The 14198-nt window shown below is 35.8% G+C and overlaps 1 protein-coding gene across 1 annotated transcript; it reads left to right on the top strand.

Annotated features, from left to right (window-relative positions):
- Positions 1-213: 213 nt before the first annotated feature.
- Positions 214-2172, top strand: LOC144255829 (RNA-binding protein EWS-like). Its single transcript, XM_077800800.1, is given in 5 exon segments — positions 214-942; positions 944-1213; positions 1215-1851; positions 1903-1975; positions 1977-2172. Coding segments are annotated over 5 exon segments (1905 nt in total).
- Positions 2173-14198: the final 12026 nt, after the last annotated feature.

Here is a 14198-nt window from a genome sequence, read left to right as displayed (position 1 = left end):
GGAGGAGTGGGGAGGGGAGGTAAGGGAGGTTGTAGAGGATAGGCAGGGCAGCAGAATACAATAGACACTAGTATGGTAGTATGAAAAAATGTGGATGTGGAATGGATATGAATCTGCAATATGTATATGGGGTAAAAATGGGAGTTCATAATCTGCTTGAATCAAATGTATGAAATATGATATGTCTGAGAGAATGAGGAGGAAGGAGAGAAAATGCCATCCACAGATTACAGTACCTACAGCCAAGTTGCAGCCCAGCAGGGCTACAGTGCTTACAGTGCCCAGTCAACTCAAGGATATGCACAGACCACCCAGGCATATGGGCAACAAAGCTATGGAACTTATGGACAGCCTACTGATGTCAGCTATACCCAGGCTCAGACCACTACCACCTATGGGAAGACTGCATATGCAACTTCTTATGGAAAGCCTCCCACTGGTTATACTACCCCAACTGCCCCCCAGGCATACAGCCAGCCTGTCCAGGGGTACGGCACTGGTGCTTATAACACCACCACTGCTACTGTCACCACCACCCAGGCCTCCTATGCAGCCCAGTCTGCATATGGGACTCAGCCTGCTTACCCTGGCTATGGGCAACAGCCAGCAGCCACTCCACCTGCAAGACCGCAGGATGGTAACAAGCCCGCTGAGACTAGTCAACCTCAGTCTAGCACAGGGGGTTATAACCAGCCTAGCCTAGGATACGGACAGAGTAACTACAGTTATCCTCAGGTTCCTGGGATAGCTCCAGTTATCCAGTTGCAGCCAGTTACCGCGCCTCCATCCTATCCTCCTACCAGCTATTCCTCTACACAGCCGACTAGTTATGATCAGAGCAGTTACTCTCAGCAGAACACTTATGGGCAACCGAGCAGCTATGGACAGCAGAGTAGCTATAGTCAACAAAGCAGCTATGGGCAACAGCCTCCCACTAGTTACTACACCCCAGACTGAATCCTACAGCCAGGCTCCAAGTCAATATAGCCAACAGAGCAGCAGCTACGGGCAGCAGAGTTCATTCCGACAGGATCGCCCCAGTAGCATGGGTGTTTATGGGCAGGAGTCTGGAGGATTTTCGGGACCAGGAGAGAACCGGAGCATGAGTGGCCCTGATAACCGGGGCAGGGGAAGAGGGGGATTTGATTGTGGAGGCATGAGCAGAGGTGGGCGAGGAGGAGGACGCAGTGGAATGGGCAGCGCTGGAGAGCGGAGGTGGCTTCAATAAGCCTGGAGGACCCATGAATGAAGGACCAGATCTTGATCTAGGCCCTCCAGTAGATCCTGATGAAGACTCTGACAACAGTGCAGTTTATGTGCAAGGATTAAATGACAATGTGACTCTTGATGATCTGGCAGATTTCTTTAAGCAGTGTGGGGTTGTTAAGATGAATAAGAGAACTGGGCAACCCATGATCCACATCTACATGGACAAGGAAACAGGAAAGCCCAAAGGTGATGCCACAGTGTCCTATGAAGACCCGCCAACTGCCAAGGCTGCTGTGGAGTGGTTTGATGGAAAAGATTTTCAAGGAAGCAAACTAAAAGTCACTCTTGCTCGAAAGAAGCCTCCCATGAACAGCATGCGGGGTGGCAAGCCACCTCTTGAGGGCAGAGGGATGCCACCACCACTCCGTGGAGGTCCAGGTGGCCCAGGAGGTCCTGGGGGACCCATGGGTCACATGGGAGGCCATGGAGGACACAGAGGAAGTTTTCCCTCAAGAGGGCCACGGGGTTCCAGAGGGAATCTCTCTGGAGGAGGAAACGTCCAGCACCGAGCTGGGGACTGGCAATATCCCAATCCGGGTTGTGCAAACCAGAACTTCCCCTGGAGAACAGAATGCAACCAGTGTAAGGCCCTGAAGCCTGAGGGCTTTCTCCCACCACCCTTCCCACCCCCAGGTGGTAACCTTGGAAGAGGTGGCCCTGGAGGCATGCGGGGAGGAAGAGGTGGCCTCTTCAGAGGTGGCCCTGGTCTCCACAGACAGGGGTGGCTTCCGTGGTGGCCTTGGCATGGACCGAGGTGGCTTTGGCGGAGGAAGACGAGGTGGTCCAGGGGGTCCCCCTGGACCTTTAATGGAGCAGATGGGAGGAAGAAGAGGTGGATGTGGAGGACCTGGAAAAATGGATAAAGGCAACCACCGTCAGGAACGCAGAGATCGGCCCTACTAGACACAGACCCCACAGAGCTGCATTGACTACCAATTTTATTTTTTAAACCAGAAAATGTTTTAAATTTATAATTCCATATTTATAATGTTGGCCACAACATTATGATTATTCCTTGTCTGCACTTTAGTATTTTTCACCATTTGTGAAGAAACATTAAAACAAGTTAAATGGTAGTGTGATGAGTTTTTTTTCCTTCTTTTAAAAATTGTTGTTTAACTAAGATTTAATAATGGGAACCCCTGTGAGCATGCTCAGTATCAATGTGGAGAACCAAGAGGGCCTCTAACTGTAACAATGTTCATGGTTGTGATTTTTTTTTTAAATAAAATTCCAAATGTTTATTAAAAAAAGAAATATGTCAAGAGCTTTGTAATGTTTTGAACAACTAATAATTTTTAAAAAAGAATAAAAAGATATCTCAAATATCAAGGGAGTTTAAGAGTTAGAAATTTTTTCTTTCAGTATCTAGGTAGTAAAATAGGACAAAAGAGAAAATGTGAAGCATAAATATATTAAGTAATATTCAAAACAGTCACCAAAATATTTATTACAGAAAAATCATATCTGCAGAAATGGTTCAAAAGAAGCTGTCTTTTTGTCAGGAGTAAACATTTGGACAGGAATGGAAGTTTTGGTTCTCTTTTTAAGTAGTTTTACTCCTAGTGAATAATTTTTACACTATTTCTGCATTTTACTGGTTGGAATTAATTATAATTCATATATCTGTAGAAAAAGTACTGAATGCAGAAAAATATTATTGCTCATGTTTAAATAACCTCCATTATTTGATCTTTCCCTTTTTAAACCAAAAATCTACATAAAACCATCTCTTAATAAATATCTCTATCTCTGTATATTAGCAGCAACTGAGTTATAAAATTTGGTATGATAACTTGTCTCTTCATGTACTTAAAGACCATGGATTTGCTACATAGCTCTTAGGTATAATTCTCTATGATGTTCTGTAGTTATTTATGTCTCTCTGCCAAGTTTTATACCAAGCTATTAGTATGTGCCTTAATTACTCTATGTAGCAATATAGGAATTATGTCTTATTTGTGACATTTTGGTCCCAGAACTGTGTCTAAATGGAAATATGTACAGAATGATTATCCAGGAAAAAAATCTAATATTATATTTTATTTTATATTTATTTATATATTTATGTATACATATTTTTATTATTTAGAAACACCCTTTGGTCTGAAACTACAGTGATACTAGTGTATTTTATCTGGAATTGGTTGTGAGAAACAAACTAAAAAGACTTTTCTCTGTGTTGGTTGGTGATTTCTGCAACCTCAGGAACCTAGTGAATAATAGCAAAATAAATAAGTAACCCTTTAGTTTGAGGCAGAACCACCAAACTAGATGATGTTTTGCTTCTGTTTTCTATCTTGATTATTAGAAATATACCTTTAAATTTACATGGAACACTTTTGGAATTCTATTTTGTTAGTTCTTCAAAAAATCAATGAAAGTGAAAAATAATGCAGCAAAGGTAGATAATTAATTTCAAACAATTCATTTCTTAAAATATATTTTTTTTCAAATCACCAAATATTCTGAAAAGTTAGAAAAGTTAAAAGCTTTAGAAATATCCTACAGAAATTTCTCTTTTGCTCAGGACATTAGACTATATCTCCAACTCATTCTTCTCTAGAATTGGACTCGGTGCAAATATGAAAAAAGGTGCTAAGATGCCCCACATGGCCTATGAGTTTTAAAATCCTGAAAGGAGCTCAAATCTGCCATTTTTCTACTTTACAAAATACAAAATCTTAAATTTGTATACTTAACAAACATTTGCATAAGTGTAATTCAAAATGACCTAAAAAAAATGGAAAAAAATCATTGAAGGACTGACCCACTGAACATGAGGGATTTATAATATTGAATCCCTTATATTAAATGTCTTTTTATCATTGTCAAAATTTTCCATGTTTATATTCTCAATATATTAATTAAAATTTTTATGCATTTAATAAGAAATATCTAATATCCTATTTTATTCAGTCTTTTAAAAATTAGTAGTAATTAATATTAATAATTTAATTCTTATACTTGTTAAAGTATGAAACATATACTTTGAAATGCCTACCAGTGCCTTGAACTCACCCATGTCTGGTTTTCCCTGATGAGATAACAACCCTCCCTGAAACTTTAGTGATGACTCATAAATTCTGGCTTTTCCTGACTAAATAACAACTCACTCTGAAACTTTAGTGGTGCATCATAAATTCTGATGTTGTGATCTAAAGTTACTCCCTAAGTGATAAACCATTTAGACCATTAACCTACTAAGTGTCATTGTATTATGCTTGTGAAAATCCTGTTATTCGTGTAATTTCTCAAGTCACCCTTCTTTTGTAACTTTTTGTGCTATAAAACTACAGTCCTAGAGAACTGGAGTGCTGAATTCTTTTCCCATGGGTTTCAGGAGAGACTTTTATGCTCAAATACGGGACCTCCAAAAGACCACCAGAGACCAATATTGATGTAAGCACCACAGACGTGTTTATTGCAAGCTAGCTCAGTTCTCCACACACAAAGAAACTGGGGGCTGAGCCCGGGGTTTGTAGCAGTTTTATAACTCTTTGGGGAAAGCAGAAACCACCCATATATCATAGCTTCTCTTAGAAAATCATCACATACCTTTGGAAAATCATAAACAACTCTAAAACATGATTAGCACATTCACTGGTGGGTACAAGCTGGGTAAGCATGATTTTTGTTAGTACAAGATGGGGATTCATTTGAACAGATTGGCTTAGGCCATGAGGGGAGTATATGCCTAACTATATGGTTTCCCAAAATGTTATCAACCACCATAAACTACTGGGAGAGTCATCTGGCATCCCAGATATTTTCCCTGTGTCATGCTGATTTGTGGCTGCTAGGGGGTTGCTCTGGGTCCCCACCTAGCCTGACTGAGTCAGGGAAACCAGGCACAGCAGATCTCTCCTGTTATTTGTAGATAAACAACTCTGCAGGATGGGTATGTTCCTAGGAGGGCTCTGTGTGTCTTTCCAGGGACAAGATTCATGCCCCCTTCATTGGACAGTCTTTGCTCTGAGGTAGAGGCTGGTTTCTCACCTATACCTTATGGTTTTTTTATGTATTTTTTTTTAGCTGTAGCTGGACACAATACCTTTATTGCACTTATTTATTTTTATGTGGTACTGAGGATTGATCCCAGGATCTTGCACATGGGAGGTGAGCACTCTACTGCTGAGCCACAATCCCAGCCCCTTTTGTGTTGTTTTTTTTTATTGGGCTTTTTTACTTTAGGGGTTTTCTTCCCAGTTCAAAGTTCAATTTGTTACCTAAAAAGAACAGAGATCAAAAAATAAATAAAATTTGTTAATTATTGTCATTATTTTATATTAATTCCTGAATAATATACAAGCATAAATAATCCATAAACTGAAGTGACTTTATATGTAAGTTTAAATGAAAATGTTCTTTTGGTTGGGTTAGTTCCCACTTATGGGAAAACAACCTTGTCTTAAAATAACAGCATCCTGAGACTCTGGGGTACATTTCTCAGATTAAAAAACAAAAAACAAACAAACAACAATAACAACAACAACAAACAGCACTCAACGACCTGAGATTCTAGCCCGTATTCATGCCTGGATTGGATAATATTCCCTGTCACTCAAAAAAACGGCTCACTTCTCTCAGATTCAATGTTCATTATCTGAAGCCCCTTCCAATCAAGAATATTTTGTGGGAACTATCCAATTGTGTGTCATCAGGGTGGGCTTTCACTTCTTATCTCCTGAGTCCTCCATTTTTGCAATCTGTAGTCTCACACCTCAGCATCACAGGTTGTTCTGAGATGCAGCAACTGAGGATCCCAAGTAGCCCTACTACTGAGAAGCAGGAAATGGTGAGTGTTCATTGGCCTAGCAAGAGAGGCTGGGGGAGGAAGACTATTGGAACCACAAGACTGGCTGTATTGAAAACAGGAGCTAGCAGTTTGGGACTCTGGGTAGTCTCTGGAGTCTGCAGGCTTAACTCCTCCACTGGGCCACTATGTCCTCAGTCCTACTGGCCAACCAGGTGGGGAACATGTCAGTGGCACAGACTCTTTGCTGCCTTCCTTATGCTCAAAGGGCATCCTCAGAAAATGCATAAAATACTATGTGGCAGATGTGTTCCTGCAGCCCAGTGTCTTACCAGATGCTGGAGATTGACAGGTTGAATAATTATCAAAATCAAATCTCCATTTTCCTGCAGGAAAGGAGCTGTCATTTTTGGGTACCTAATTTCCTTTTTAGGTAGCTAATTTTTATTTTGACATTCTTTTATTTTTACTTTCTTCATTATTATTATTTTGTTAAAGTTATGTGAACTCAGGGATACTGTACTACTTAGCCATATCCTTGGTAGTGGAGCCAGACTTACAGATATGTAATTTGTGTAGTTAGGTAAATCTGGTCTAATATCCAGTAAAATCAAGAATGAACACTATATTGAGGATGGAGTCCAGGATAAGGGGAATTCAAAATGTCCCCAAGGCCCTGAGCCCATTCCAAGGATATTTTAATGAAGCAGCTCACAGCAAACATGGAGATGCTAATCTAAAAGCCCTTCCTGCCCAGATTACTCCTTCAGCCCACCTGTCCTCCCCACTTTGGATGTTCCCACCTACATTTCAACACTGCAAGATAACACAACAAAGGACAGCAATGTGGCAGGAATGCAGGATAGCTGAAGGAAGACCTTAGTTATAAAAAAGCTAAAAGACCTTAGTTTTTAAAAAAATCCCTTTCATGGATTCTACCTCTTTGGTCTCCTTTTTCTTCTGGGGAGAAGTCTTTTCTACTGACTTTAATAAAGCTTCTACTTTCCACTCTAAACTTGCCTTGGCACATTTCTCTGGTGTTATACTTCAGCATTGGGGAAGCAAGGACTTTTCACCAGTAAACAGCCCTAATAGGTTTAAATTTATTTTGAGAAAGGCCCTAGATAAATTCCTGAGATTATTTTTGTTATGGTTTGATTAATCTATAATTTTCTATTGTAATAAAGCATACTGTTTTTACATACAAATGTATTCATATGGGGATCTTATTTATATTGTGATTTTTTATTATTGTAATATTATATTTTCACAATATATATGAATAGTAGGCCATGATAAGTTCTTTTTTTGCTCTTATAATTGAAAAGGTTTTTGGCTAAAGTTACATATAACTTTGTAGTAGATGAATTTTAAAAATTTATGCTTTGGTTTCTTACTTCATTTAAAGTAAAACTTGATGATTTTTTTTATTATTGCATTATTGTTGTATTTAATAGTCAGGTTTATTTTGACATAACCATAAAACATGAAATATAATTTGCTCCCCTTCAGTATCTAGTAGTTCCCCTTTCCCTATTCTCCTACTTTCTTCTATCATATATTTATTTATAGTTTTTTTTTAAATTATTGCTTTACAGAATACATATAAAAGTAGACTTCACTGTGATACATTCATATTTGTACATAGCAGTTTTGGTGAGATATACTGCCAGTTAATTTGGGGGAAAATTATCACCTTTGTAATGATGAGTTTTATTATTTACCTGGGATGTATAATTCAGTCTTTTATGTGCTTTTTGTGACTTTTATTTTCTCATAAGTTCTACATATTTTGTTTCTAAAAATGTACACATGTGAAATACCTCTTGCATAAGGCACCTACGTAAAATTTATACATAGTGTTTTATGCTCTTTTTTAAACTGGATATATTATGAAATGTGACTGGCCCCAGTGACCATTTTTCCTACAGATTATTATTTATCTCTTACAAGATGTATATTTTATTGAGCCATGCCCTTGGGCTTCAAGTGTTTGATGAGTACCATTGCATACTTACATGTTATCATGATCACATATTATGCTCTAATTTCAGTAAGTCTCTAAATGGGGAATATCATGTATATTAAATAGCAAAATAGTTTCCACAAATAGATACTAATACAAACTCCTTTTGAGTTAATGATTATTAATTTGTTTAAATGTTCATCAATATTACTTAATTTTTCCCATGATGGGTTTTTATTTTGTATTTCTTAAATTTCTAAAGATTTTGAATTTTTAGAGTTAATAAACATATCTCACATATAAATTTGAAGTTCAAACTTCTGTCTTTTATATATTTTTGGCTTAAAAGATGTGAAAAGGATTAAAAAATGCAGCTAGAGATTGATTTTTAAAAAAAGGTCAATTTTTTTTAAATTGACTTTTTTCTTTACTCATCATTGATTATATGTTTCTTGTATGATTGTAAGGGTAGGTTATTTAAAGTGGATTCTAGGGCTTATCTTTGTGAATTACTACAGGAAAAATAAATAAGACATTTCTCTACACTACGGCTGCAGGAAAATGAATAAATTTCTTTAAAATCATATGGTAATAAAATTGTTAAATGACACACTTACTAAACATCCACTCCTTAAAAAATTTTTTTTCTTTAATATTTTTGGCAGTGAATCATGAATTCTATTATCTGGATTTTGGGTTTTAACAAACAATCAAATGGAATAAAATTTGGCCAATCCTAGATATTCATACATAATTTGTTGTTTACTTAATGACATGTTGTGGATATAGCAACTATTGAACATATTTATTTTGAGAAATAGTTACTTTTTTATTTGATTTTCAGTTTCTAATAAGCCTTTTAGATTTATTTCCTTACTGAGGCACTCAGGGCCACTGATGTGTTCTTTTAATTTTGTAATCTCCAGGCATTTACCCTTCTAAGAAATCTGTCTTGTGAGCTCTATTTCTGAAGAGTTTCTTAACATGAAAGAAAAAAAAAGTATTTATGTTGCCTCTGAAATGTATTCTCAATGCAGTCTCTTCAAAATGAAGAGAAAATAATATTTCCCCTGACTGACAATACATTGATGGTCTTTGAAGAAATTTCATAAGTTCTGTCTCTGGGTAGTTTTCTGTGAGCTGCTGAATTGCCATTTAGTATCCAGATACCCATGTTTTTTCATCTGTACTATGGGAATAATTTTAGAGGGCACAGATGAATAATGCTCTTCATGGAGGCTATGAATACCTGTATGTTCTGTAGTGCACAGCTGACAAAGCCACTGGAATACACTGTGCAGATTCTATTTGGTTAACCATTATCTGCCACTCACATAAATTTTCTTTCAAAAGCTTGTAATAACCTTTTTACTTTAAGCATCCATGTCATCCACATTCCCAAGTATAAAAGTTTGAATTTTTCTTTTCTGAATTCCAGGTTCCGTTTCTCTTATGGTTACATGTGCTACAAATAATTATGATTTTTTCTTTCTTTTACACTGTGTTTCTAATAAAAATGTTCTCTGCTCCAAACCTATATTTTTCATGTCCAGCTATGTTTAGAAAATGACATAGATAATTGTATTTGATAATTTATAAAGGAGAGTTGAGAATAATTCTTGCTCGTGTTTCCCTTCCTTAGAAACTGAACCAGAACTGTTCTTTGTCCTGAAAAAGGAGGACCATAACCAATCAGATATATAAAAAAATGGTGATTGATTGTATATTCTCTTCTAAGAACTCTCTGTTCAGATCCTTGGCCCATTTCTTGATTGGGTGGTAATAATGATAATAATAATAATAATAATAATAATAATTATTATTATTATTATTTGCTTAGCTTTTTGAGTTCTTTATGTACCCTAGAGATTAGTGCTCTATCTGATATGTGAGGGGTAAAATATTCCTCCTAAAATATAGGCTCTGTCTTCACCTCACAGAATGTTTCTTTTGCCGAGAATAAACTTTTTAGTTTGATTCTATCCCATTTATTTATTATTTATTTTAATTCTTGTGCTACCAGTGTCTTATTAAAGAAATCGGGGCCTAATTCCACATGATGAAGATTAGAGCCTGTATTATATTACATTGGACACAGAGTATCTGGTTTAATTCCTAGGTTCTTGATACACTTGGAGTTGAATTTTGTGCATGATGAGAGATAGTGTTTTGTTGAAGAGGCTATCTTTTCTTCAGTGCATGTTTTGACACCTTTGTCTAATATATAATAATTATAATTTTGTGGGTTAGTCCCTGTGACCTCTATTCTGTACCATTCGTCTGCAGTCTGTTTTTTTTTTTTTTTTTTTTTTTTTTTTTTTTTTTTTTTTTTTTTTTTTGCAAATGCAATGCTGTTTTTGTTATCATTGCTCTTCAGTATGGTTTAAGGTCTGGTATAATGATGCCACCTGCTTCACTCTTTCTGCTAAGTATTACTTTAGCTATTCTTGGTCTCTTAATTTTCTGGATAAATTTCATGGTTGCTTTTGCTCTTTCTATGAGGAATGCCATTAGGATTTTGATCAGAATTGCAGTAAATCTGTATAGTGCTTTGGTAGTATTGTCATTTTGATAATATTAATTCTGCCTACTCATGATCAAGGTAGATCTTTCCATCTTCTAAGGTCTTTTTTGATTTTTTTCTTTAGGGTTATGTAGTTTTCCTTTTTAAGATCTTTCACCTTTTTCATTAAGTTGCTTCCCAAGTATCTTATTTTTTTGAAGTTATTGTAAATGGGGTAGTTATCTTCATTTATTTCTCAGAAGATTTTTCACTGATATACAGAAATACCTTTGATTTATGCGTGTTGATTTTATATCCTGCTACTTTGCTAAATTTATTTACTAGTTCTAGAAGTTTTCTGGTGGAGCTTTTTGAGTCTTCTAGGTATATAATCAAATCTGGAATTTGCAGGTAAATGGATAGCATTGGAGAAGATAATGCTAAGTGATGTTAGCCAATTCCAAAAAAATGCCAAATATAAGGAGGCTGACTCATAATGAGGTAGAGAGGGGGAGCATGAGAGAAGTACATGGATTCTCAATAAAGAAGAGGTATGGGAGGATTAGAAAGGGGGCAGGGGATTAGCACAAATTGTGGAATGTGATAGAGACCATCATCAATAGAACATGTATGAAGACACAAATTTGTATCACCATACTTTATATACAACCAGAATTGTGTTCTATGGATGAAATAAGAATTGTACTGCTTCTGTTGTCATTTCTTTAAAAAAATCAATAAAAATATGAAAAAAATGTTTATAAATTATATACATTAAATATGTGCATGTTATATATAGAATATATATATTATATATATATATATATATATATATATATGAATATGTTTATATTTAGATCTAGGGAAAGGCAAGTCTCTTTCCTGAATTTTAAAAAATCAATTAATTTATTAATTTGCTCTAACTTGCTAATAGAGCAGAATGCATTTCACTTTATAGCACACAAATTGAACACAAAATTTTATTTCTCTTGTTGTACAGAAAGTATAGTTACAAAACCCATGTAACTCTACTTTGTGTACAAGAAGATTTTCATATCATTCCACCATCTTACCTACCTCTATACCATCTCCCATCACCTCCCTCCCATTTGTCTTATTCAAAGTTTCTTCATTTCTTCCATGCTACCTCCCATTTCCCTCGTTTTGGATCACCATCCACTTAGCAGAGAAAATATTAGGTCTTTGGTTTAGGAAGATTGGCTTACTTGCCTTAACATGATATTCTCCAACTCCATCCATTACTTCCCAATTCCATAATTTTATTCTCTTTTAATGTTCAGTAATATTCCACTGTGTAAATAGACCATATTTTCTTTATCCATTCATCTATTGAAGAGCATATAAGTTGGTTCTATAATTTACCTATTGTGAATTGTTTTGCTATAAACATTCATGTGGATATGCCTCTGTATTATGCTGTTTTTAGCTCTTCTTGGTCTAAACTGAGGAGTGGAATAGCTGGGTAAATTTTGGTTTCTTTCCCAGTTTTCTAAGGAATCTCCTTATTCTTTTTCAGAGTGGTGTCACCAATTTAGAGTCCTACCAACAGTGTAACAGTGGGCCTTTTTCCTCACATCCTCACCAACATATATTTGTAATTATATTTTTAATAAATGCCATTCTAATTGGAGTAAGATTAAATTTTGGAGTAGTTTTGATTTGCAATTCTTTAATTGCTAGAGATGTTGAACATTTTTTTTTATTTATTGATTGTTTGTTTATCTTCTAAGAAGTGTGTCTCTTCAGTTCCTTAGCCCATTTTACTTAATGATTGGGAAATTTGTTTTTTTGCTATTAAGTTTTTTAAGTTCTTTATATATTCTGTAAATTGGGTTTCTATTTGATGTGCATGTGGTAAAAATTTGCTCCTATTCTCTGTTATCACTTTTCACCTCACTTATTGTTTCTTTTGCTGAGAAGAATCTTTTCAGTTTGAATTCATCCCATCTAGTGACTCTTGTTTCTATTACTTGTGCTTTAGTAGTATTCTTAAAGAAGCAAAATTTCAAATCCCCTACCTGGGATTACAGGTGTATGGGATCATGATAGCAACACAATTTATCTTCATTTCAAGCCCACTTTCTTAAGGAGCTTTCATCCTAGGAAGAAAAAGAAAATGTTATAGACAGGCCATTGGGTCTAAGGCCATGTCATAAAATAATGAATATACCATTAATCAATTTAAATAATAGACTCAAATCTTTGGGTCTGGGGAAAAACATATATGTATGTATATACTATACACACACACACACACACACACACACACACACACACACACACACACCATACACTTTCTGGTTAAATCTCTGTTCCCTCACTCAGGGCAGTTTATTTCTAGTTTTTTTTTTTAAATCTCAGGAAAAATCTTGGTAAAAAAAATAAATGTATCTTTTACCTGTAGCTTAAAAAGAAATGATCATGTCCTCCATCTTCCTGAACTCAGGACAAGCATAACTCTCAAATATGGTTCTATGAACTGAGATTTTCTGGAGTCTTGACATAGTTTTGAGGGTGCTGTTCCAAAAATACATATACTTTATTAGTAATATTTTAAATACATAATGGTAATTTTCACATAGTTTTGAGGGTGCTGTTCCAAAAATACATATACTTTATTAGTAATAATTTAAATACATAATGGTAATTTTCACATAGTGGAAATTATGGGTCATACTATAAAATTAATTTTTTACTATTTTTATATGAATTCTTTTTTTAATATTTATTTTTTAGTTATTCGCAGACACAACATCTTTGTTTGTATGTGGTGCTGAGGATCGAACCTGGGCCGCACGCATGCCAGACGAGCCCTCTACCTCCTGAGCCACATTCCCAGCCCCTTTATAAGAATTCTAAAAAAATAATTATCTTTCCACCTCATATAATTTTAATGTTCAATATGTTTCCATACAAGAGAAGTTAACTGAAATTTTACAAGATTTTCACTGTATTATTTTCATCAATAAATAATATATTTACATATACAATCTACAAATTCAAAACGCCTCATATGCAAGTTTAAATGCAAATGCTTTTCTGGGTTGGCTGGATTTTACTTCTCCAAGGATACCTTGCCTTAAATTTGCTGCAGCCTGAGGATCTGGATTTCAATTCTCAGAGCCTCAAATGAAAAATAAATAAATAAATGTACAGGCAAGACCCTACAATTGTGACATCATTTATTTCTGGATTTGAGGTTATCTCCTGACTCTCAAAAAACTCACTAGGCTCAGATTGAGCATATGAAGAAATAAGTTGTGTCTAATCAGGACCCCTTATATAAGCATTGTCCGATCTACTCATATTCAGTAAAGAGGAGCAAGTTTGACCATCTGGTGTAAAGTCTGCCAGAGTGGGTATCCATTTCTAGGCTTTCTCACTTATGTTCAGTGAACCTGATTTTTTTCTCATGTATAGGCAACTTGTGATTTATAGAGAGGACACGTGGTTCCTAAAAATACAGTAAATGATGAGTGTGCAATGAAATCCCGAGACTGGATGGTGAGTCTGGTTGAAACTGGCTGCACTGACTATGGTGAGAACTGGCAATGGTTGGCTAGAATCCCTGGTGTAATCTTTTGTTTCTGCAGTCCTGTGTCTTCTGCTGAGAAAGGTCAACCATGAATTTCCACTGGCCAGTCAACTGGACCATATATTAACAGTAGACACTGGAAGTCCTA

This window comes from Urocitellus parryii, chromosome 7 (assembly GCF_045843805.1).
Source record: "Urocitellus parryii isolate mUroPar1 chromosome 7, mUroPar1.hap1, whole genome shotgun sequence".
Taxonomy (NCBI): Eukaryota; Metazoa; Chordata; class Mammalia; order Rodentia; family Sciuridae; genus Urocitellus; species Urocitellus parryii.
Note: the sequence above shows the minus strand (reverse complement) of the source record. Positions and strands in the feature narration are given on the sequence as shown.